At 42.9% G+C, this 22,147-nt stretch overlaps 1 protein-coding gene across 4 annotated transcripts; it reads left to right on the top strand.

The window, feature by feature from the left end:
* Positions 1-404: 404 nt before the first annotated feature.
* Positions 405-5,497, top strand: FEZF1 (FEZ family zinc finger 1). 4 transcript variants are annotated; one of them, XM_028525130.2, is made up of 6 exons: positions 441-565; positions 2,486-2,987; positions 3,138-3,359; positions 3,498-3,632; positions 3,878-4,010; positions 4,450-5,497. In XM_028525130.2, the coding sequence occupies exons 1-6, from the start codon at positions 561-563 to the stop codon at positions 4,809-4,811; spliced, it is 1,359 nt and encodes a 452-aa protein (XP_028380931.2). In that variant the 5' UTR covers positions 441-560; the 3' UTR covers positions 4,812-5,497. The 4 variants fall into 4 exon arrangements, with proteins under 4 accessions (XP_028380930.1, XP_028380931.2, XP_035866749.1 ...); XM_028525129.2 differs by having other exon boundaries at positions 405-532; positions 2,486-3,359; XM_036010856.1 differs by having other exon boundaries at positions 2,486-3,359.
* The last annotated feature ends 16,650 nt before the right edge of the window (positions 5,498-22,147 follow it).

The raw sequence follows: 22,147 nt of genomic DNA, 5'->3' as shown, positions 1-22,147 counted from the left end.
CCCGCCCCCTTCCCCCTAGCAAAGCCGTCCAGCGCTCTTTGTCTGAGCTAGGGAAAAAGGAAGACAGGTTCTTCGTACCCAACAGCGAAGGGAAAGAACGCTTCAAGCCTGGGCGCACCCTGGGTGACTGCGGCGGAGCCAGGAACCGCTGCGAAGTTGCACCGGAGGCGCGGCGCCTCTTTCCGAACTCAGACCTTGTGCTTTGCGCTCGTCTCTTTCTGCACTTCTCTACCGCCGCTGCTGTCCAAACAGCCCGAATCCATCCCGAGACCTGACACGAGACACTTCTAGGCCTAGTTGTAAGGCCGGTCGCATCTCCCACCTGGCCCTTTGGCTGCCTTCACCTTTGGCTGCAGTAGGACTCAAACCTCCCCACCCCCGCCTTTTCCTTGGCAGCTGGTTTCCCCACCACCCACCTAGCTGCTCTGCTTCGGTCTGGAGCATCAGGCGCAGTTCCAGCCCCGGCTCTCTTCTTCTCCGCCCCTCTCGGCTCACCGGACCGGGGTGAGGCCGGCGCTCACGAAAAGCCAGAGTGAGTGTTCCCCGGCAAGTGCTGGGCAATGAGGTAGGGAAGAGGGATTATTTTGAGGGCAATTTCCTCAGATTTCCCTTTTTTTTTTTTTTTTGTAATCACTCAGGGGCTCAAAAATCCTAGGGGTTCTAGTCGGCTTGCGTCCAGCCTCCCACTGCACAGCCTTTTCAGACGCGCCCGCACCCGCTTGGCCCGGTGTCTAGTACTAGACACCATTTGTTCTACACGCACCACTTGGGGGGGTAACTCACCAGGTAGATACACTGGAGGCCCTTGCTGGAGTCTGCGGTCTTGCCCTACTCCGCCAGCCGGCGGGGGCTCGCGGCCGCGGTGTTCTCTCTTTGCAGCCGCCAGTGCAAGCCTAGCCCGGCACACCCTGACCTCGGGGCTAAACTCCGCACAACCGCCGGCTTTCAAAGGGGAGGGACAAGGAGGGCGCGCTGTAGCTCCGCGTGCGCTCCGGGCCGCGCCCGCCTAAGCGGCGAGAGCCCGCGCAGCTGGAGTCGCAGTCACTGGAGTCTTCCAGAAACACTACTTACATGCTACCACTCTACTGCTCTTCCCAGTAAGTTTTGGCAGGGTCGCCACACTCGGGAGGCTTCCTGGATGCGCTGCGTTGCAGGAGCCAGGTCTCCGCAAGCTCTAGGAGGCGGAAGCGCGGCAGTGGCCAGAATGCAGGAGCTGGCAGCTCGCCGCTGGGCGGTGCACATACAGCCCAGCTGCAGCGTGCTTTGAGGAGGCGTGCGGACACCAGCTATTAGGAGGTTGGGGGAGGAAATCAATAAGTTGTTTTCCTTTTCCGCTCCACATTCAGAATCTAAAATGCTCCGAGAGAGCTCTAGTGAGCGCAAGTACTTAAGGAAATACTCTCTTTCCGGGCTCTCAATGGAAACGCCTAGAAGAGCGCGCGTGTGTTTGTGTGTTGCGGGGCTACGTTCCGGCCCTCATCGAGGTTTCTTTTGGTGTGACATCGCTTATTCCTCGCATCTCCTCCTCAACTTTGTGGATGGAGCGTGTGTCACGGCATCGCACTTACAAAAACACAAACACATAACAAGCCTCCCAAGGCCTTTAATTCCCAGGGGCGTATAGGGAGGCCAGTTACCTGCTGGCGTCTTCCAAATGGTCCAGACTGCATTCGGGCCGCAGGGACTGCGGGATGCCGGAAGCTCTCAGCCTCGGGCCCTAGAGGAAGAAAGAGAGTTGCGGAGGAGACGGCGCGGCTCAGACCCGGGACCCGCTTCAGCCCCCCGGAACCGTGCGGGAAAAGCTGGGATTTCGCTGCCGGAGGCATCCTGGCCGCTGCTTTCTGAAGCCTGGAGTTTGATAAATATAGCCTGGCGTTTGCCCCTAAATTAGACTCCGTTTCCTTATTTAGCCCTTGCACAATGATTTTAGATGATGTCACTTAGCGCTAAACGAGAAAATTGATCTCAGATTTGTTTGGCGTTTAAAGCCTGGTTAAACAGATTGAGAATTAAAAAGCCAGAGGAAAAAGCAAAGGGGTGGGGGTGGGGGTGGAAGGTGGAGTGGGGGTGTAGGGGAGCGAAGTGTGCGCCCAACAACGTGTGTGCGGAGGGGAGGGTGCCCCGCGAGGCGTAGAGCGCCCCCGCCTCTTCTGGGCGGGGGAACCTCACTCACCAATGAAAAGTAGTCACCGACTGCAGAGAAAAAAAAAAGTTTTCCTGTTGACTGTTGGAAGCGAATTGAGCAATTATCTAGTTTACCTTCTCCTCTTGGAAGTTAACGATTGGCGAGATCTTGGCTGCGTTATTGACACAACACTTTCTATTGATAGAAATAAGTAGTGATTGTCCCCGAGTCATTGGTGCGCCAAGAACTCAGAGATGGGCTGGCAGGAGTCCATTGGGCTGGGCACGCAGGTTCGGCTGGTGATGCTGGGGAGGAGGAGGAGGCTGCTGGTGGTGATGGTGCCCGTCCCCCTCTCCGCAGGTCTGTGACGAGCAGGGAACAAGGCAACGACAACGCAGCCCGGCCCCGGCTGACGGACGCGGGCGACTCAGACATGGACAGTAGCTGCCACAACGCGACTGCCAAAATGTTAGCGACTGCTCCAGCCCGGGGCAACGTGATGAGCGCCTCCAAACCCTTGGCTTTTTCTATCGAGCGAATCATGGCGCGCACCCCCGAACCCAAGGCCCTGCCAGTCCCCCACTTCCTTCAGGGAGTCGCGCCCAAGGGGGACTCCAAGCACTCTCTGCATCTTAACTCGTCGATCCCCTGCATGATCCCCTTCGTGCCTGTGGCGTACGACACGAGCCCCAAAACTGGAATGACGGGCTCGGAGCCACGGAAGGCGAGTCTGGAGGCTCCGGCAGCCTCTGCAGCGGCACCCGCAGCGCCGGCGTTTAGCTGCAGCGACCTGCTTAACTGCGCACTGAGTCTTAAGAGCGACCTGGCCCGCGACGCGCTGCCACTGCAGCAGTACAAGCTGGTAAGGCCGCGCGTGGTCAACCATTCTTCCTTCCACGCCATGGGAGCCCTGTGCTACCTAAATCGAGGTGACGGCCCGTGCCACTCGGCGGCCGGCGTTAACATCCACCCGGTGGCCTCCTACTTCCTCAGTTCCCCTTTGCACCCGCAGCCAAAAACGTATTTAGCAGAAAGGAATAAACTGGTGGTTCCGGCGGTGGAGAAGTATCCCTCGGGAGTAGCTTTCAAAGACTTGTCCCCGACTCAGCTGCAGCAGTACATGAAAGAAAGCGCCCAGCTTCTGTCGGAAAAAATCGCGTTCAAGACCTCTGACTTCAGCCGAGGCTCTCCTAATACCAAACCCAAAGTTTTCACTTGCGAAGTGTGTGGAAAGGCAAGTACTATAGAGAAAGGTCTCCCTTCTTCCTTTTCTCCCTTTTTTCTCTCCCTTTTAAATTTTATTTTGTAATGATTTTATTTGATTTCCAAGTACGTGTTGGGCTAACCTGTTCTACTTGTGTTTAACTTTAAGGTGTTTAACGCGCACTATAACTTAACCCGTCACATGCCGGTGCACACAGGAGCCAGACCCTTCGTCTGCAAAGTGTGTGGAAAGGGTTTCCGGCAAGCCAGCACGCTGTGCAGGCACAAGATCATTCACACCCAGGTGTGTTCTTCTGTTTCGATTTCACCTGGTTTACTTCGGAACAGTTTGTAGAAAATGGCCGGTAAACACTTCCTCTTTAGCATAAGGTTTGTTTAAAATGTGCTGCTGGACACGGGGAAATGCCATGTATTGTTTGCCTTTGTTCTGCTTAAAAGCAGGAGAGCATTCCTGTGTTTTTGAGTTTGCAGGACTCCACTTAATAACAAAATACCTTAACCTCTTTGCTTTTCCTCTCTTCTGCTTAGGAAAAACCTCATAAATGTAACCAGTGTGGCAAGGCATTTAACAGAAGTTCCACTTTAAACACGCATACCCGAATACATGCAGGCTACAAACCGTTCATATGTGAATTCTGTGGCAAAGGATTTCATCAAAAAGGTATTGAACCAGGGAGATGTCTTTCATGGTAGTTTTACCAAAAACCCTAAGTGTTTCGGCTTGTTTTAGAAAACGATTTTTAAAGTGCAGCTAGTCCACTTTGCATGTGCTGCCACCCAACTTCCTACCTGCGAGTCTGACCAGTATTAGAGAAAGGCAGGGTGCATCTACCGATGGGGTGTTTCCCTTAGTCACCTGTTCTCATTTTAGATAATTGGGTTAATGAATATATATATTAAAATGTGCAGGGAAGGGCCTCATTGTTGATGTTCGTAAATAAACTGGGGAGAGAAGTGCAGGCAGGGAGCTGCAGCCCTGCCCCGGCTGACTGTGGGAGCTGCGGCAGCCTTTCCTTGTGCCTCCTTGCCCTTCGGCCTTCCGGTCCTTCCTTTTGGAGCTCTCCTTTCAGATCCACGTCCCTGTCATTTATCTTTTGCAGGGAATTACAAAAACCACAAGCTGACCCACAGCGGGGAGAAGCAGTTCAAGTGCAATATCTGCAACAAGGCTTTCCACCAGGTTTACAACCTCACCTTCCACATGCACACCCACAACGACAAGAAGCCCTTCACCTGCCCTACGTGTGGCAAAGGATTTTGCAGGAACTTTGACCTCAAGAAGCACGTCCGCAAGCTGCATGACAGCAGTGTAGGGGTAGCCCGACCGGCTGCCTGGGAGCAGGGCTCGGACCAGCAGCCCGCTCTACAGCAGCCTACACCTGCCACCACGCTGCAGCCTCTGCCATCCCAGCTGCCACCCCCTGGACCCCTGCAGCCCGGGCTTCATCCGAGCCACCAGTGATCAAGGCCAAAGTCCTTTCCCAGACCTACCCAGGGTCCCCACTACTGAGGCTTCGGCAGAGCAGAGCTGGACCTCCGAATCCAAGCTGGTCTGCGAACCCAGGGCGTGTTGGGCCCTGCATGTTGGACCCACACATTGGCGCCGACCAGAAGAAGCCTCTGAATTCCCCAGCCTTTTGCCTCTTGCATGCACCTGCTAAATGTTTTCGTGTATTATATTCTAATATATAGGCACTAACACTTATGAAAATTGGGGGTTTTGTTTTTCTGACTTTTTGATTTGGACTTTTCATCTCGGGTGGACAGATGCTGTTTGTTTTGTTTTGTTTTGTTTTAAACAATTTTTTGCTGTATTTATTGAAATCTGTATTATCCTACCCGGGAATGCTGCACCATTTTCATTTTATTATTGTATATACTTCCATTGTGTTGATTCTGTGGTCTCAAGATGCCTGCCTATTGTTTATAATCATTTCCTCTTTCCCCGAAGTAACAAAACACTGTGTGTATGTTATATATACACGCATAGATGAGTGTACCTATAAAGGCGCATTCCACGCTGAGCACACACACACATCAGATAAGTGTGGTTCATTATCGATGAATTTGAATTTCAGCTTTGATTCTTGCACGTGAAAATTGATTCATTGACTGTTGAAAATAAATACTTGGAATGTGCTTATTTAATCAACAGCTTCAAGGCTCTGTTCATGTTGTTCGGCTAGAGATCACTGACTCTGACCTTCTCATCCTTCCTCCTTTTTAAAAGTTCAGTTCTGTATTGGTATCGCCTAATGGTTAATCTGAAAACTTCACCGAGAGCAAATACGAGTTTCTTCAAACAGTAATGACTTTGGCAAAGTAATAAAATTTTATAAAGTTCAGAGATAGAAGATGTGGAGTTTCGTAACACAGCCAAGTCTTTGTCCTGGGCCATCTGAGGTGCTCAGCTCATAGTGCTCCTGAGATGGGGACCCCCATCCTGAAGGTGTGTGTAGCATGCACCCCCACAGGATTTGCAGTCATACTGTGTAGACAGTTATCGTTTTCATCCTGAAGGGACATACTGACTTGTACACAGCTGGCAAGGGGAGCCTCCGTGTTTCGAGGCATGCATATGTGTTTATAGATGAATATACTTCCATTCAAGGAGGAAACATGGATGAAAACCAAATTGTGGCGGGTGCCAGGTCCTTGAAATGCTTCAAGTGTTAATCAGCAGCTCTGCTGTGAGCTTAGGCTCTCGTGTTTTCTAACTGCAAGTCTCCTGTTTTCTTGCCAAAACAGTGAAACAACTGCTAAAGACTTTAATTAAGAGGGGTAATTAGTTCAGATTTATCAAAGACTGGTTGTTATACTATTAGCTGTTCAGTAGAAGCTGCCAGACAAGCTCACAGCTCAGCACAGCCATCCCGCTGCATTGGGTCCACATCTAGAGAGAAAGGTTTGGGGGAGGTGGGGTGCGGCGAGTAGGGTACCTGCTTCGGCCGCCCGCCGTCCCTGCCGCCCCGCTAGCCCGGTGGGTGGGTCTCTACCTCTCTCTCCGCCTCGTGCTCCAGCCAGGCCCTGCCACAGAGGAAAATTCGCATTGGATCCGCACAGGGAGCGCAGGCCTGGGAGAGCCCAAGGATTTCCTTCCCGCGCCCAAGGCGCAGTGACCAGAATGGGAAGTGCCGGGAACCTGTTTTAATGCGCAGTTCCGCCTCACGTGTGAATTATTCCTTGTGGCGGTCAAGGAAATGCCGCTCTGGGCTGCGACCCGCAGGACGGAGGACAGGGGTGGGCCGGGGCACCTCAGGGGCAAGGCGACAATTACCTTGGTAACCAGAGCCCGCATTTCAAGGCGGGGAAGGATTGATGGCTGTTAGTGCCTAGAGCCGGTGACCCGACAGGGCTCCTCGGAGGCCCAAGAGGCAGTGGGGTGACATCGAGCCCTGGCGGGGCAACCGCTGGCTGGTGTGTGGGTGAGCGGGCCCCGCGGGACATTCAACTCAGGACCCACCGGAGCCCTTTTCACGGTGGGGGGGGCCTGAGACCCCCTACCTGGAATTGGACTGCAGAGTCCTGGAAACAGCGGAAGTCCGGATTCCACGTGCAGACTTCGAAAGCCAGATTTACCTGCTCTTGCCCCAGGACGCACGCCCTTCACTGCCCTTCACCATCCCCTCGCCCTGGGGCCCTAGGGCTTTTAAGCCCCAGCCCATCAATCATGAGATCGAATCCCTAATCCCTACACTTCTGTTTTCTTAACTTCCGTACACCTGACCCAATCTGTGTTAGATGTGACTTCAGAAAGATTTGGATAGTTTTAGAATTCCATAGTTGGGTGGATTCTGAATCTGAGCTGCTGGCAGAAGTGCCATCTCTCCCTGAATACTGCGGCCGACTGGAAACTTTTGTCCCAGGTTCTGGCCGCATTTCCACGCTGCTGCCTACGCATGGAGGGACATGCCCCTTAGTTTATAGGTAGTAACCTTTTGGAGATGACTTAGTCGGATCTTGGAAGCATTTGTTCTCATTGAGTAAATAGAATGAGGTCAGGGGTCATTATAAGGGGCAGAAAATGGCCTTTGCTTGTTGAACTTATTCTCAATAATTGTTTGAACTTCTTAAAACCCCAGTATGAAATGCTTCCAGACTTTCAAAGTGACACGATTTTACCCATGGAAAACATAGTGAACATTGTTGAGGAAAACTACTAAGACGTAAAATACTTCCAGTTAGAAAGCACCTAGGTGGTTGTCCCACCTTCTAACACACTGAAAACAGAAGTATTCTGTAGAAAGATGGAATTGGTCAGTGGGGGACAGAGGAGAGAGAGAATGAGAATCTGCAGTGGTAATCTGGAATGACTGTGTGGAGGTCTAATTTGGGATGCGCAACAGCTACAGAACAGGCGAACGGGAGCTGCTGTCTGCCTGTTGGAGTAGCCTGAAGTGGTGGCGATTAAGTAGGAAAAAGGAAATGCTCTAAACTAAGCACTCAAGAGATTACTTGTCAGGAGGTGAATTATCAATAAACTTTGATTTATGACAAAACTGTTAGAGCTTACTAAACAGAATATCCTTAAAGATAGTGTGACTTCAGAGATTAAGTTAGAGGTGGTATAAATGGATGAAGAAGGATACTTAGCGAATAGTCGATGGAAGACCTTAACAATTTTCTCCCCTCTAACAAATATTAAAAGGTGATTTTTCCTCTTTATATCTAACCTGTGTCTGTCTCTGTGTGTGCTTACATAAATGTTTATATTTGTTCAGGAAACATGTATCCTAAAACTACAAATAGCAAATTGGCTGACCCATATCCACCTTCTTTTTTATCAGACTTAGCAAATTCACATTTAGTAAGGTAGAGTGGCCAGTGTGCAGATTACCTGCAGAGAGAAATAGTTTACCTTCACCTCTACCTGTTGGAATTGACTTTTGGTACAAAGGAAGGTGGCCTGTGGGGCTGTAGGGACAAATTTTAGAAGTTTACTGCCCCTGGGCCTTATGCTTTATTCAGTTTTTTAAATCAGAATTTAGAACAGAATTAATAATGTAAATAGTTCATTCCTGCTGGGTTTATTTATTTATTTTTAAAGGTTTACTTTATTTTCATTTGAGAGAGAAAGGGAGGGAGAGAGAGAAATATCAATGTAAGAAACCCCAATGGGCTGCCTCCTGCACACATCCCCCCCTCCACCTCACCCCAACAAAGGATCAAGCCTGCAACCTGGGCATGTGCCCTGGCTGGGAATCAACCAGGACCTTTGGGTTACAGGATGATGCTCCCACCAACCAAGCTGTACCAGCCAGGACCCTGCTGATTTTATTTTAACAAACAACACTAATCCTGATTTCCAATAACTTCTTCCCAAAGGATATAGTTTGTTCAGACTTTTGAAATTTTAGTTTGAGAACAAGTTATTGTGCAAGATTAAGACTAAGATGTCAATTTCTCAGTAGTAAATGGAAGCATTACTTAGAAGTGTCATTAAAGTTACTTGTTGGTGAAGTCTGAAGCTTGGTGAGTTTCTTATAGAGCTTTGCTTCTTTCCAAATGTGGAAGAAATGAATGCATAACACACAATGAAACCATAAATCCCAGTCATAATGCACCCTGTTTGATAGATACCCTTTATATAAGCAGCATTTTGGAATGTCAGAAAACATCATTTGTTAGATTTAGTGACAACTCAAAGCATTTACTAAATTATAATTCTAATGGGTGTGCTTTGTCTTTGTGAAGTATTCATTCCAAAATGTACAGTAGGAAATATAAATGATTGCAAATTCAAAATTAGTAAAGAAACAAAATAGTTTTCTTTATCACTTTACAAACCTTTGTAATGGGTAAATTTTTGTTAGACATGAAGTTTATAATTTTAAGGGATTATGATTCACTCTCTTACCAAACAGTGAATTTTTATTTATTTTAAAATTATTATTATTTTTAATCCTCACTTGAGGATTTGTTGTTGATTTTTTTTTTTTTTAGGGAAAGAGAAAGGGGGAGAGAGAGAGACAGAGATGGATGTGAAAGAAACATTGATCCACTGCTTCCTATATGCACTGAATGGACCTGGGGATCAAGGAAGCACAACCCCGGTATGTGCACAGAATGGGAGTCAAACCCAAAACCTTTTGGTGTAGTACGGGAATGATGCTCCAACCAATCGAGCCACCAGGCCAGGGCCAAACAGTGCATTTTTGACCATGAAAATTAAAGACAAACCTAAATATCAATGAGTAAAAATAGGAAGTTGTTGACTGGTTCCAAAAAAAAATTTGAACCAGATAAAACATTGCTTTTTTTTTATAATGATTTGGCCAAAACTACACATTACTTTCACACTAGAAATTCTATTTCTAGTTTACATTTCCATTAATTTAATTTAAAACCAAAATATTAGCCATATTTGGAAGTAGAATATACCTTATTATGAATTTTATTGTTTCTAGAAATCAAGGCATATGTCCATTCCAACTCCAGGGCAGACTAGCAAAAAACAAATAAAGGTATATTAATCAACACACTAGTCATTTGTGTATTCTTGGTGATGAAACAACTGCCCATCCCAGCCAGCATACATAATCTTCCAGGCAATAAAGAAGAGGAGCCTGGTATTTAAATGTCCTTGAAGGAACAATCTACCTCTGCTATGATTTTTTTTTTGCATGTGTTGTGACATATTGCCCATAATAAACTTTGAGGAAAAGTCAAAATCTGCCATGCACTTGAATGGGCAAAAGTTACCACAAATAACCATGCACATTTTCTGGTCAAGTTTGAGGTGATGTGAGTGTCAAATGAAATCATGTGGTTATCGGTCTTATGGAGATGAAGTTACTAAATGAAGATGAAGTTAAATTCTGCCAATACAAGTCTCCAGGGCTAATATTTTGCTGTCAAACACACAAATGTTGCTCATGGGTACAAATGTGTGGCAGTGGGTAAAGAAAGCACCACCAATCAGTTCCTAACTGGAGCTAGAAATAGCTCACAAAATAAATACATCTGTTTGATTTAACCCTGTTCTTCATGATAACAATAATTTAGGGGGGTTTTTTTGTGCATTTGTGTGAGAAATCTAGAAGTTCAGACCAACGTAGAACCCTCTAATCCCAGTAACAAATATGTCTTTTGATAGCTCACCATATAATTGTAATTTGTCAGTTAAATGCAAGCCAAATCTGGAGTAGGTGAAACATCCCACAGATGTAAATTGTTTATACAAATCTCTGAGTAAGATTTGCATTTTAAAAATTTCAGCAAAAACAAAAGTTTGGAGCAAATCTCTATGAGACAAACAACATAATTTCTTTAACAAATAATAGCAAAGGAAAGAAGGAGAGAGGAAGAGGGAGAGGGTGAGAAGAAATGGGAGGGGGAGAGGGAGAGAGAAGGGAAGGAATGGTGTGGGGGAAGAAGCGGAGGGTACTGGGATAGGGAGAACAAGAAAATCTATCAGTTAAAGGGGACTTTCAAAACAGAATTACCAGTTGTTTTGTGTGAATCTTATTTCATCCCAATCCAATCAAATAAACTGTGAAAACAAAAGTCATTTATGGTATCAGACTCTTGGAAATTTGAACACTGACTGGGTGTTTGATTAAATTACAGAAATATATTTACTTTTTAAGATGCGAAGAAAGTATTATGGTTTTGTTTAAAAATAGCTCTTTTAGAATATGTCTTCAATTATTTAAGGGTGAAACGGTAAGTTGCTTAAAAATAACATGGGAGAAGGAAGCAGGCATAGGTACAGATCAATGAGATTGGCCGTGAATTAAATAATCATTGAAAGTGGCTAACGGTGAACAAGGTTATCTTATATATCCTAAATACTTTTGATTACCTTTGAAATTTCACATAAAAGGTTTAGACAATCTTTACAGTCGGTTGTGTCATTTCACAACACATTTTCTCTGATAAACACTTATAATCCTATCACCTTAAAGTACTACTACATTTTGCCATGTATAATGATTATCCATGGTTTTTGTGTGTAGCATATGGGATTATTATACCCATGGTATGTAATCATTATACCCATGTAAAATGTGCAACCTTATTTTTTTCTCAAGAATTTGGGCAAAACTGTGTGTATTACACATGGCAAAATATGAATAATTGTATTTTTTACATTGTTCTTTTTAGTCTGATTCCATGACTAATACCATCACAATATAGAGCTATAAACACTTTGTAGAAATGTTTGCAAATGAAGTTAAGATATGTAGAAGGAAACCAGGAGGTGAGGGACAAATACTACATGATCTCACATTTAACTGGAACATAATCAACAAAAGACAAAAGCAAATGAAATATAGCCAGAGTCATTGAAATTGAGAACAATCTAACAATAGCCAGAGGGAAGGGAGGAGGGGACAGTGGGAAGAAGGGTTTTCAGGAACTACTTACTATAAAGGACGAGTGGACAAAACCTAGGGGGAGGGTGGAAGCAAGGGAGGGAGGTGAGTTTGGAGGGGGTGGAGGGTGGGGAGAAAATATAGACAACTGTAATTGAACAACAATAAAATAATTAAAACAATAAAAAAGATATGTAGAAGGATTTGAAGTAGAAAGATAGTCTTTTAAGGGACGTAAGATGCTTTTCAGTAATTGTCAGTTAACTTTGTAAAGACAGAGAACCAGTGAATATGTTACTCTTCTGAGAAGCAGGGAGGGCTGAGAGCCAATGACAGTAGAAAATTTATATTGATTAGACCATTTCAGGTAGTGAGAAAAAACAGATATATGCAGGGGTTGGTTGAAAGGCAATACCTCAGCATTATGTAGTCATTCTGAGTAGCAAGAAAACCAGAACTAAAACTCAATATTCATTGTTTCATTGATTCATTCAAGGTGCAAGGCACCAGCTTAGGTGCTAGGTATGCAGTGGGGAATAAGACTTAAGTTATTTTATCTTCCTAGATAATAACTGACATTCTCGTAGGGAAAATTGAAGTCAACAGTGATCATAAGTTACCTGTAAGTGTGAACAGAGTGCTACGTGTTCACACGACAAGAATAGTCTTTGGGGTAGCCTGATGTCCAATGCCCGACTTCTGTATATTCACTTAAAGTGATGGTTTTTTTCTTTTTAAAAATATTTTATTTATTTTTATAGACAGAGGGGAAGGGAGGGAGAAAGAGAGTGAAAGAAACATGAATGTGTGGTTGCCTCTTGCACATCTGCTATGGGAGCCTGGCCTACAATCCAGGCAGGTGCCCTGACTGGGAGTTGAACCAGTGACCCTTTGGTTTGCAGGCTTGCGCTCAATCCTCTGAGCTACACCAGCCAGGGCTAAAGTGATGGTTTTCAATTGGGGAACAATTTTTTCGTCCAAGGGCATTTAGCAGTGTCTGAGGACATGCTGGTTGTCACAACTGGATGCTGCTAAATATCTGAAAATTCACAGAAAGTTACCCACAACAAAGAATTATCTGGCTCAAGATGTCAATAGAGCTAAGATTCAGAAAATCTGACTTAGAGGTTCTGATCCTCAGACGAGTTCTGGTGGGGTCAATTTGGTCTTCACATCTGACCTAGTCACGTAGGTGCTAATCTGCGATCCACTCACTTGTGGCCCAGACTATCAGTTTTTTCTTCTGCAGTGTCCAATGTTATCAAGCCTAATCAGTAAAATTTTTACCTTAGATACTCTATTTTTCAGTTCTAGAGCATCTATTACTCTTCTTTCATTGTATCCTTTTCAGCTGAGAGTCCCCATCTATTTACTCATTATAGCCAATATTTTCCTTTGAATTTCAAACAGCTTTATAATAGTTGTTTTAAAGTTCTAGCCTGCTAACGCTAACATCTCTATGAACTTCGGATATGTTGGGAACTGCCCTGACTGGTATCAGAAGCTGAAACCCCCACCTAGGCTAAGGCTAAGGGAATGCCCTTGGACCCGTAAGCCAGCAAGGAGACAAAAGCTTATCTCCCTGGCAGGAATGCTGCTTCTGCTGCTTTTATTCATAACTGAACCCCAAAAAGCTTGGTCGGTTAGCCAAAGACGGGTAAGATTCCTCATGGGGGGAATGACCTAAGCCAGGCACGATCACTTTGGGAGGCCCCCCAAAAGAAGGACTTTGGGGGCTGCAGCAAAAGGGGGTGACGGACCCTCACTCCTCGGCTTTGACATAGCCTGAGTTCTCATCGTCTGGGAGAAAATCTCCGTATTGCCTTAGTTCCTGTGCTAAGCCTGAAATAATGACAGGGTGGTGCAGCTCTGGGCTGAAAAGGGCGGGTTCCCTGGGTGATCAGGCCTAAGAAAGAACATGTAAATTACTGTGAAACCTTCTTTGTTTAGAATGCCCTCAGTTGAATGAGAGGGGTCCAAGGAGGAAGTTGGTTCCTCAAAGTCTTACAGCTCTTTGACCCCCACTCAATAGACCAGCAGAGTTCCTTGCTTTCTATAGTTCCTTACTTCCCCCTGATAAGTACTGTACTTTACCTGAATTATTATGCAAAATAAGCCCAATAAAAGCAGGTATGGATGGTAAATCAGGGCGCTCCCCACTAGGGGGGGTGGCCATTTCGTCCCTACTTCCCCACAGAAACTAGTCTTGTCTCTGTGCATGTGTTGTTTCTCGCGTGTTTTTCGGCGAGCCATCCACAGCGTTCCGTGGTCACTGCTGGCTGGTGACCCACGAGCAACAGGGATATGTTTCTGTTGTTTATTTGTTCTCTCGGTTATAGGTCACATTTTCTTTTTTCTTTGTATGTCTATTCATTTTTTTATTGTAAGCCAGATCCATAATATCAGTACTATATTATTGAGAGTCTAGATTTTGGTACTCTTTCAATAGTGATGAGTCTTTTTGTTTTTTTAAGCAGGGAGAAAATTTGCTGGTGGACCAGCTTGATCATGTTGGAACTTGGGTTTTGGTTTTGTTAGACCAGTCTGTAGCCATAGTAAGGTGTAGGTTTTCTGGAGTCTCAGCTGAATGCTTGGGTATTCAGCAGGTTCTCTCCATTCTTGCTGGTCCAACATCTCCCAGAACTGGGAAAAATCTAATCTGTTTAGCTTAGAGTTCCCCAGTAGTTATACTCTACCTGGCTTTATGGAATTTCTCTAAATGCAAATATAGCTTAGTGCTTGGCCAAAGACTTGATAGGACCCCATGCATATTTCTGGAGCTCCCTTCTCTGTACGGTTTCTTCCTCCCTCTTACACTGTCTTACAATTGCCTACCACTGTAGCAGCCCCACACTCCGGTGTTTGTTTTCTGCACCCAGGGTGGTGCTCCCTGGACTCACTTCCTGGTGCCTTATTTTGTGAAGTACCTCCAGGCCGTGGAGTTCAACTTCCAGGTGCCCCTTCTCTTAAGGGTTACAATTCTGCACAAGTTATTGTTTAATGCCCAAAACAGTTGCTTCTTCACACACTTTGGCTAGTTTTACAATTCTTTACAAAGGGAGAGTATTGTTTACAAAGGGAGCATACCCATTTTCCCGTTGTTGTAGGAACTGAAAATTTAAGGTAAGTGTTTTCTAAAGCACTTGGTGCAGACCTCAGGATCTGTGTGCAGAAGGGGCTGCATCGGCACTATTCCCCAGGAAGGGTCTATGGCAAGGCAGGCAACTGGATGGTTATGCACTTCTTGTCTGTACAGAAAGTATATAACTTTTAATTGTGTTTTAAATACTAATTTTGGAAGACACTTAGCTCTTTGTTTTTAACCTGTCACATGTGTTTAATTACTACTCAAGTTTCACCACTTGGCTGGTACTCGATCATTGTTGAACTTTTACCAAATAATCAGCATGAGTGCAACAGGTAATCAGAAGGGACAAAGCAAAGTAGATTTGGGAAGGAAATACTTAAATAATGCTTAATGATAGTGTAACTTGTGTTATTATCTTACATTTTACAGCTTTTATGTATAAGATTTCACTTTATTCTCTACAAAACATTATGAGTTAGGAAGACCAAGTTTAACCAGCACCATTTTACAGGTGAGGACTTTGAAGACTTCAAAGATGAAGAGATGTGCTCAAGGTTGCCTTGATAGCAAAAGGCAGAAGTAAAGTGGTCTAGTCTTCTAATTCCAAACCCAGGATATATTAATTGATCTTATCTAAGGATAATATTGGAAGCAGCAAGATATGGCAACACATGTCCTTAGACACTAAAGGAATAGGACTTATCAGAGCAAAAACCAGAACCAGAAATAAGCCAATTTTGAAAATAATTATTAATCAGTGAGGGTTAGCCCTTTTAAAATATTCTTGTAATTGAAGATAAAATTACACTCATGAAACTTATAATTTCATTAGCTATGTGGAAGAACCTCTAGATTGCAGAAATGATCCTACTTTCACACAACCATGGAAGTGCTACAGTCTCCATTGCCAAAGGTAGAAAACTGAATATCATGGATTTGGTTGGTTGGGTGTTTTTTAACTTTGAGACAATTTCATCATGTCATTTATATAATCAATATATTTAGTGTGATATATAAAAAGTTAGAAAAGTGGTCTGGAGATTATTATGCTAAGGAAAATAAGCCAATCAGTGAAAGACAAATACCGTAAAGACCTGCTAATGAACAAAATTAACTGATGAGCAGAATAGAAACAGAGGCAAGGATACATGGAACAGGCTGACAGTTGTCAGAGGGAAGGGCAGGGAGGAGGGCTTGAGGAAGAAAGGTGAAAGGATTAGCTGAAACATTCGGGCATGGCATGACCTGTGAACACAGATAACTGTGGTTATGGCCTGAGGGAAGGAGGGAAGTAGAAGGTGAGCGCTGCGTGGAGGTGGGCAAAGTGGGAAAAACGGGAACATCTTGCATAGTGTAACAATAAAATAAAGTTAAAAAGAAATAAAAGTAATATAAAAATGTGCAACCAGTGGGGCCCCAAAATAGGTATTTATAAGGGGGTCCAGAACTCAGGGTGTCCACGAAACATTAAAATGTGGGATGTCCTCATATCCACAGGTCTGAACTGGCGGATAGGACACATGGAGCAGGGCCCTTGAGAGTTGTTCTGCATAGCAACAGTTTTACAACTAACCTCAGGCATGGTCATTTAGCACATCTATAACTTTTAAAATATCTATAACCTCCCAAAAGGTCTGTTTCATGGGTATGTTAAATAGGTGTGGCCATGATTTGAGCCAGGGAGGTGGGAGTGACTTGAACCCGTGACATAACTTGGAGGAAGTCCCCTCCTCTCTTACAGCACCTGTGTGAGAGCTTGGAGATGATTCCCTCCAACCACGGGGCCATACCTGCCTGGACATACTATGGCAGCCCAGAAAGCTGGAAAAACATGGAAATGATGGTAGGTGTAGCTGATTGTGGGAAGAGTCAGAAATAGGGCTGCAGAGGAAGATTGGCACTGGGATTTAAATCCGCACATGGCAGCTGTACTAGGAGGGGACCACACAGCTTTTGGTGAGAAAGGGAGAACTATGAGGCTTTGGGGCTCCTTTTGCCATGTAGCTTAGGAAGCCAGAAAGCAAGATATAACAGTGATGAAGAGCTCTCTTTTATCAGCTTGGAAGAATGCAGGAGAGATGCTGCAGGAAGGGAAGGGGTGAAAGGACTCTTGCTGGAGGGCTGTGAGAAGGTGCCACGTGGTTTTGGATTAACTGGAGACCACAGCATGACACAACTGGTGGTGCTGGGAACTGAGGGAGGCCTGCCAGCCAAGCAAGGATAACTGGGGAGAACTGGGGGCTACCTGAGCCACAGACTTCTATTTCTTTTCCTGAGATACGGTACCCCTGACTGGGCAAAGAGGGGAAGGAAGAACTGTGTACATCTGTGGGTATTTTAAGGGGCTTTGGGATCTTTATGTTTATGAAGATATTAAGGCATTACTTTAAGTCTGCATAACTTTTGAATAAACAATTTCTTTCCTTTTCACTAATCTCTGACATTGAGAGCTACAATTCCCTGCTGGCAGGCAAGGCAAACCTAGTATAGGAGGACTGCAGGAGAAGGGGGAGTCCATTTGTAATGGTATTTTGTTTCCCCCCCAACAGGTCTGTTCTGTAACAGTAGTATGATGCAAAAGCAGTATGAGAATTAGACTAGAAGTGAGGACAATCCTCAATCTCACACAAATTGGCAGAAAATGGTTCATGCCACATGGTGCATTTTCATATATATTTACACAGTGGAGATTATATATATATATATACACACGTATGTGTATATATTGCTGTTCCATTAGGCATAAATATGTTATAGAATAAATTTAAAATATAAGAAATCACATTTCAAATATGTGAGGGCTGTTTCAGGTATTATCCCAGATTCTGTAGGAATTCTGGATAGAAGTTTGAGAGAAAATTTTGAAAAGTATTATAAAAACTATTTCAACCAAAATTTATTATCTGTTATGAGACAAATCTTGCACTAAATGCTGTGGCAATAGTAATAAAATACAGGGACATTGTGCATGCTTTGATGAATCTCAGTCATAATATATAATTAGAAATAACTAATCCTATAATTATAAGTATATATAATATAATATAGGAGTAGTGAGAATTTATCAAAGTAGGATCTAATGAATCTTGGAGTGAGAGAGATGAGATTTGGAAAACTTTTCCTGAGGAAGTGATTTTAATGGGAGTATTTTTACCACTTTACATATCTTCCTTTTCTATAAGCCAGTATCTTTCAACAAGAGATTTAAATCTTAGGGAAGAGAGGAAAGTATAATTCTAGAACAAAAAGATTATCATTCTACTTTGGATCTCAGAGGTGACCTCTAGAATCCATGGTGAATCAAATCTTAAAATCTAGACTTCGTCAAGAAACCAACAATTTTTCTTAATTTCAAAAGCCTTATTTGGTCCTATTAGATATTTTGGGGAAATTTCAAATATTAGTGTCAAACACATAAAATATATAAATATAATTATTTTTATAGCATTACCTGTTTGGTCTGGGCCAAAGGTAAGTTGATTTTGGAGAATGACACTTGGATTATAAGACTTAACTGGTAGCAGGATCCAAGATGACGGAGGAGCAAGTAGAAGCTACACTAACCTCGTCCCAGGACCAGTCTGTAATTACAACTAAGTTATAGAAAATCATCCTCAATAACCAACTGAACACTAGCTAGAGTAAAGCCTTCTCTAGGACAGAGAGAAGAAATCCCTTCACCACAATGAGACTAGTAGGGAGTGTGGAGGAGGTGTGAGAGGGCTGGCTGAGCTCTCATGGGTGGCAACTGAAGTTGTAAAGGAATATTTCAGTGGCTGGGGAGTTCTCCCTGAGAAGCGTGGGGCCTAAACCCCAAACTGAGCTCCCCATTTGCAGCACCAGAGCCAGATAACATCCACCTATGAAAAACAGCAAGGTTTCTGTCCGCCAAGGAGAGATGGCTGGAGATACAGACAGCCTCTTAAAAGGCCAACACAAAATTCTGTTTGCAGCCACTCACCCTGGGCTCCAGCAAAATGAGGGCAGAGACCCCCAATTTGGTCCAACCAAAAGACATAGGGTAGCTTGAATGGATAAGAAAACATATATATATGTTTTATATATATGCTGCCTCCAAAAGATCCACCTCAGATTGAAAGATACACACAGGCTAAAAGTAAAGGGATAGAAAAAGATCTTTCATGCAAATGGAAAAGAAAAAAAGCTGGGGTAGCAGTACTTATAGCTAATGAAATAGACTTTAAATCCAAGACTATAGTAAGAGATAAAGAAGGACACTACATAATGATAAAGGGAACAATCCAACAAAAGGATACAACCCTAGAAAATGTTTATGGACCTAACATAGGAGTGCCTAAATATGTGAAGCAAATCTTGATGCACATAAAGAGAGAGATCAACACAAATACAGTCATAGTCAGGGCCTTTAACACCCTATTGACAAAATGGATAGATCTTCCAGAAAGAAAATAAACAAGGAGACACTGGCTTTAAATGACCCACTAGATCAAATGGCTTTAGTTACTATCTGAAGAGCATTTCATCCTGAAGCAGCAAAATTTACATACTTTCAAGTACACATGGAACATTTTCTAGGATAGACCACATGTTAGGACACAAAACAAGTCTCAACACATTTAAGATACTTGAAATCATATCAAGTCCCTTCTCTGAACACAATGCTATGAAACTAGAAACCAATCACAAGAAGAACACTGAAAAACACATAGAAACATGGAAACTAAATAACATGTTATTAAACAATAAATAGAGCAACAATGAGATCAAGGAAGAAATCAAAATATACCTTGAAACAAATGAAAATGAGGACACAACAATACAAAATCTGTGGAACACTGGGAAAGCAATCATATGAGGGAAATTCAGAGCATTGCAGGTCTATCTCATAAAAACAAGAAAAAGTTCAAATAAACAATCTAACTACACACTTTAAGGAACTTGGAAATGAACAACAAACAAAACCCAAAGTGAGTAGAAGAAAGCAAATGATAAAGATCAGAGCAGAAATAAATGAAATAGTATTTAAAAATTGATACAAAAGATCAATGAATCTGAGAACTGATTCTTTGAAATGACAAACAAGATTGACAGCTTTAACCAGACTCTTCGAGGAAAAAAGAGAAAGGACCCAAATAAATAAAATCAGGAAAGAGTAAAAATAACAACTGACACCAAAGAAATACAAAGGATTCTAAGAAAATATTATGAACAACTATATGCCAACAAACTGGACAACCTGGATGAAAGGGATAAATGCCCAGAAACATGTAATCTTCCAAAACTCAATCAAGAAGAATGAGAAAACTTGAATAGACCAATAACACTAATGAAATTGAAGCAGTAACCAAAAAACTCCCAGCAAACAAGTTCTAGATCAGATGGCTTCATGGGCAAATTTTACCAAATATTTAAAGAAGAACTAACACCTGTCCTCAAACTATTCTAAAAAAAAACAAGGGAAAGGAAGACTTCCAAGCCAGTTTTTATGAGGCCAGCATTATCCTAATTCCAAAACCTCATAAAGACACTACAAAGAAAGAAAATCATAGGCCAATATCTTTGATGAACATAGATGCTAAAATCCTCAACAAAATATTAGGAAACCAAATACGGCAATGCATCAAAAAGATCATACACCATGATCAAGTGGGATTTATTCCAGGAATCAAGGTTGATACATCCACAAATCAATAAATGTGATTCACCACATAAACAAAATAAAAGATGAAACACGCATGATTATAGCAATATATGCAAGAAAAAGCATTTGACAAAACCCAACAGCCATTTATGGCAAAAAAAAGACTCATAGCAAAATGAGAATAGGTAAATGGGAATGGGTATGGGAACATACCTAAACATAGTAAAGGCCATATACGACAAACCCATTGTTAGTATCAAGCTCAATGGAAAAAAACTACAAGTTACCCTACGATCGGGAATAAGATGGGATGCCCGCTTGCATGTCTCTTATTCAACATAGTACTGGAAATCCTAGCCACAGCAATCAAACAAGAAGAGGAAATAAAAGGCATCAAAATTGAAAAGGAAGAAGTAAAACTGTCATTATTTGCAGATGACATGATGTTGTACACAGAGAACCTTAAAGATTCCATCAAGGAACTGGTAGAACTGATAAATGAATTCTGCAAAATAGCAAGATACAAAATGAATATCCATAAATCAGTTGCTGTTTTATATGCCAGTAATGAAGTAACAGAAAGGGAAATGAGGAACACGATCCCATTCACAATTGCTACAAAAAGAATTAACTTAATCAAGGATGTAAAAGACCTGTATTCAGAAAATTATAAGACACTGAAGAAAGAAATAGAAGATACAAATAAGTGGAAGAACATACTGTGTTCATGGATAGGAAGAGTTAACATCATTAAAATGTCCGTAGTACCCAAAGCAACTTATAGAATCAATGCAATTCTTATCAAGATCCCAATGACATATTTCACAAAACCAGAACACATTTCAAAAATTACATGCAACCACAAAAAGCCCTGTATAGCAACAGCAGTCCTGAGAAAGAAGAACAAAGATGGAGGACTCATGATGCCTAATATCAAACTATTTTATAAGACTATAGTAATCAAAACAGCCTGGTACTGGCATAAAAACAGACACATAGATCGATGGAACAGAATAGAGAGCCCAAAATAAACTTACACCTTTATAGTCAACATTTGACAGAGGAAGCAAGCACATATAATGGGTTAAATATAGTTTATTCAATATATGGTGTTGGGAAAATTGGACAGATACATGCAGAAAAATGAAACAAGATCACCTTACACCACACACAAGACTAAATTCAAAATGGATCAAAGACTTAAATGTTAGACCTGAAACCATAAAAATCATAGAAGATTTTTACATAGGCAGCAAAATCTTGGTCATTGCTCATAGCAATATTTTATCGGATATATCTCCCCAGTCAAGGGAAACAAAAGAAAAAATAAACAAACGGGACAAAATCAAACTAAAAAGTTTTTGCACAGCGAAGGAAATCATCAACAAAATCAAAAGACGACCCACAGAAAGGGAGAACATATTCACTGATACATCTGATAAGGGGGTTAATATCCAAAATTTATTAAAAGCTTGCAAAATTCAACACCAAAAAATACCAAACAACCCAATTAAAAAATGGGCAAAGGATCTGAATAGACACTTCTCTAAAGAAGACATACAGATGGCTAATAGACATATGAAAAGATACTCAAGGTCACTAATCACCAGAGAAATGTGAATTCAAACCACAATGAGATAGAGTGTCACACTTGTCAGAATGGCTATGGTCAATGCATCAAGAAACCACAGCTCTGGTGAGGATGTGGAGAAAGGGAAATGCTTGTGCACTGTTGGTGGGAAGGCAAATTGGTGCAGCCACCTGCAGAA

The sequence above is a fragment of the Phyllostomus discolor genome, chromosome 10 (genome assembly GCF_004126475.2).
Source record: "Phyllostomus discolor isolate MPI-MPIP mPhyDis1 chromosome 10, mPhyDis1.pri.v3, whole genome shotgun sequence".
In the NCBI taxonomy this organism is placed as follows: Eukaryota; Metazoa; Chordata; class Mammalia; order Chiroptera; family Phyllostomidae; genus Phyllostomus; species Phyllostomus discolor.
Note: the sequence above shows the minus strand (reverse complement) of the source record. Positions and strands in the feature narration are given on the sequence as shown.

Coding starts and splice junctions, on each gene's coding strand:
- FEZF1 (XM_036010856.1), top strand. Junction 3,360..3,497: donor CTTGCGAAGTGTGTGGAAAG/GCAAGTACTATA, acceptor TTTAACTTTAAG/GTGTTTAACGCGCACTATAA. Junction 3,633..3,877: donor ACAAGATCATTCACACCCAG/GTGTGTTCTTCT, acceptor TCTTCTGCTTAG/GAAAAACCTCATAAATGTAA.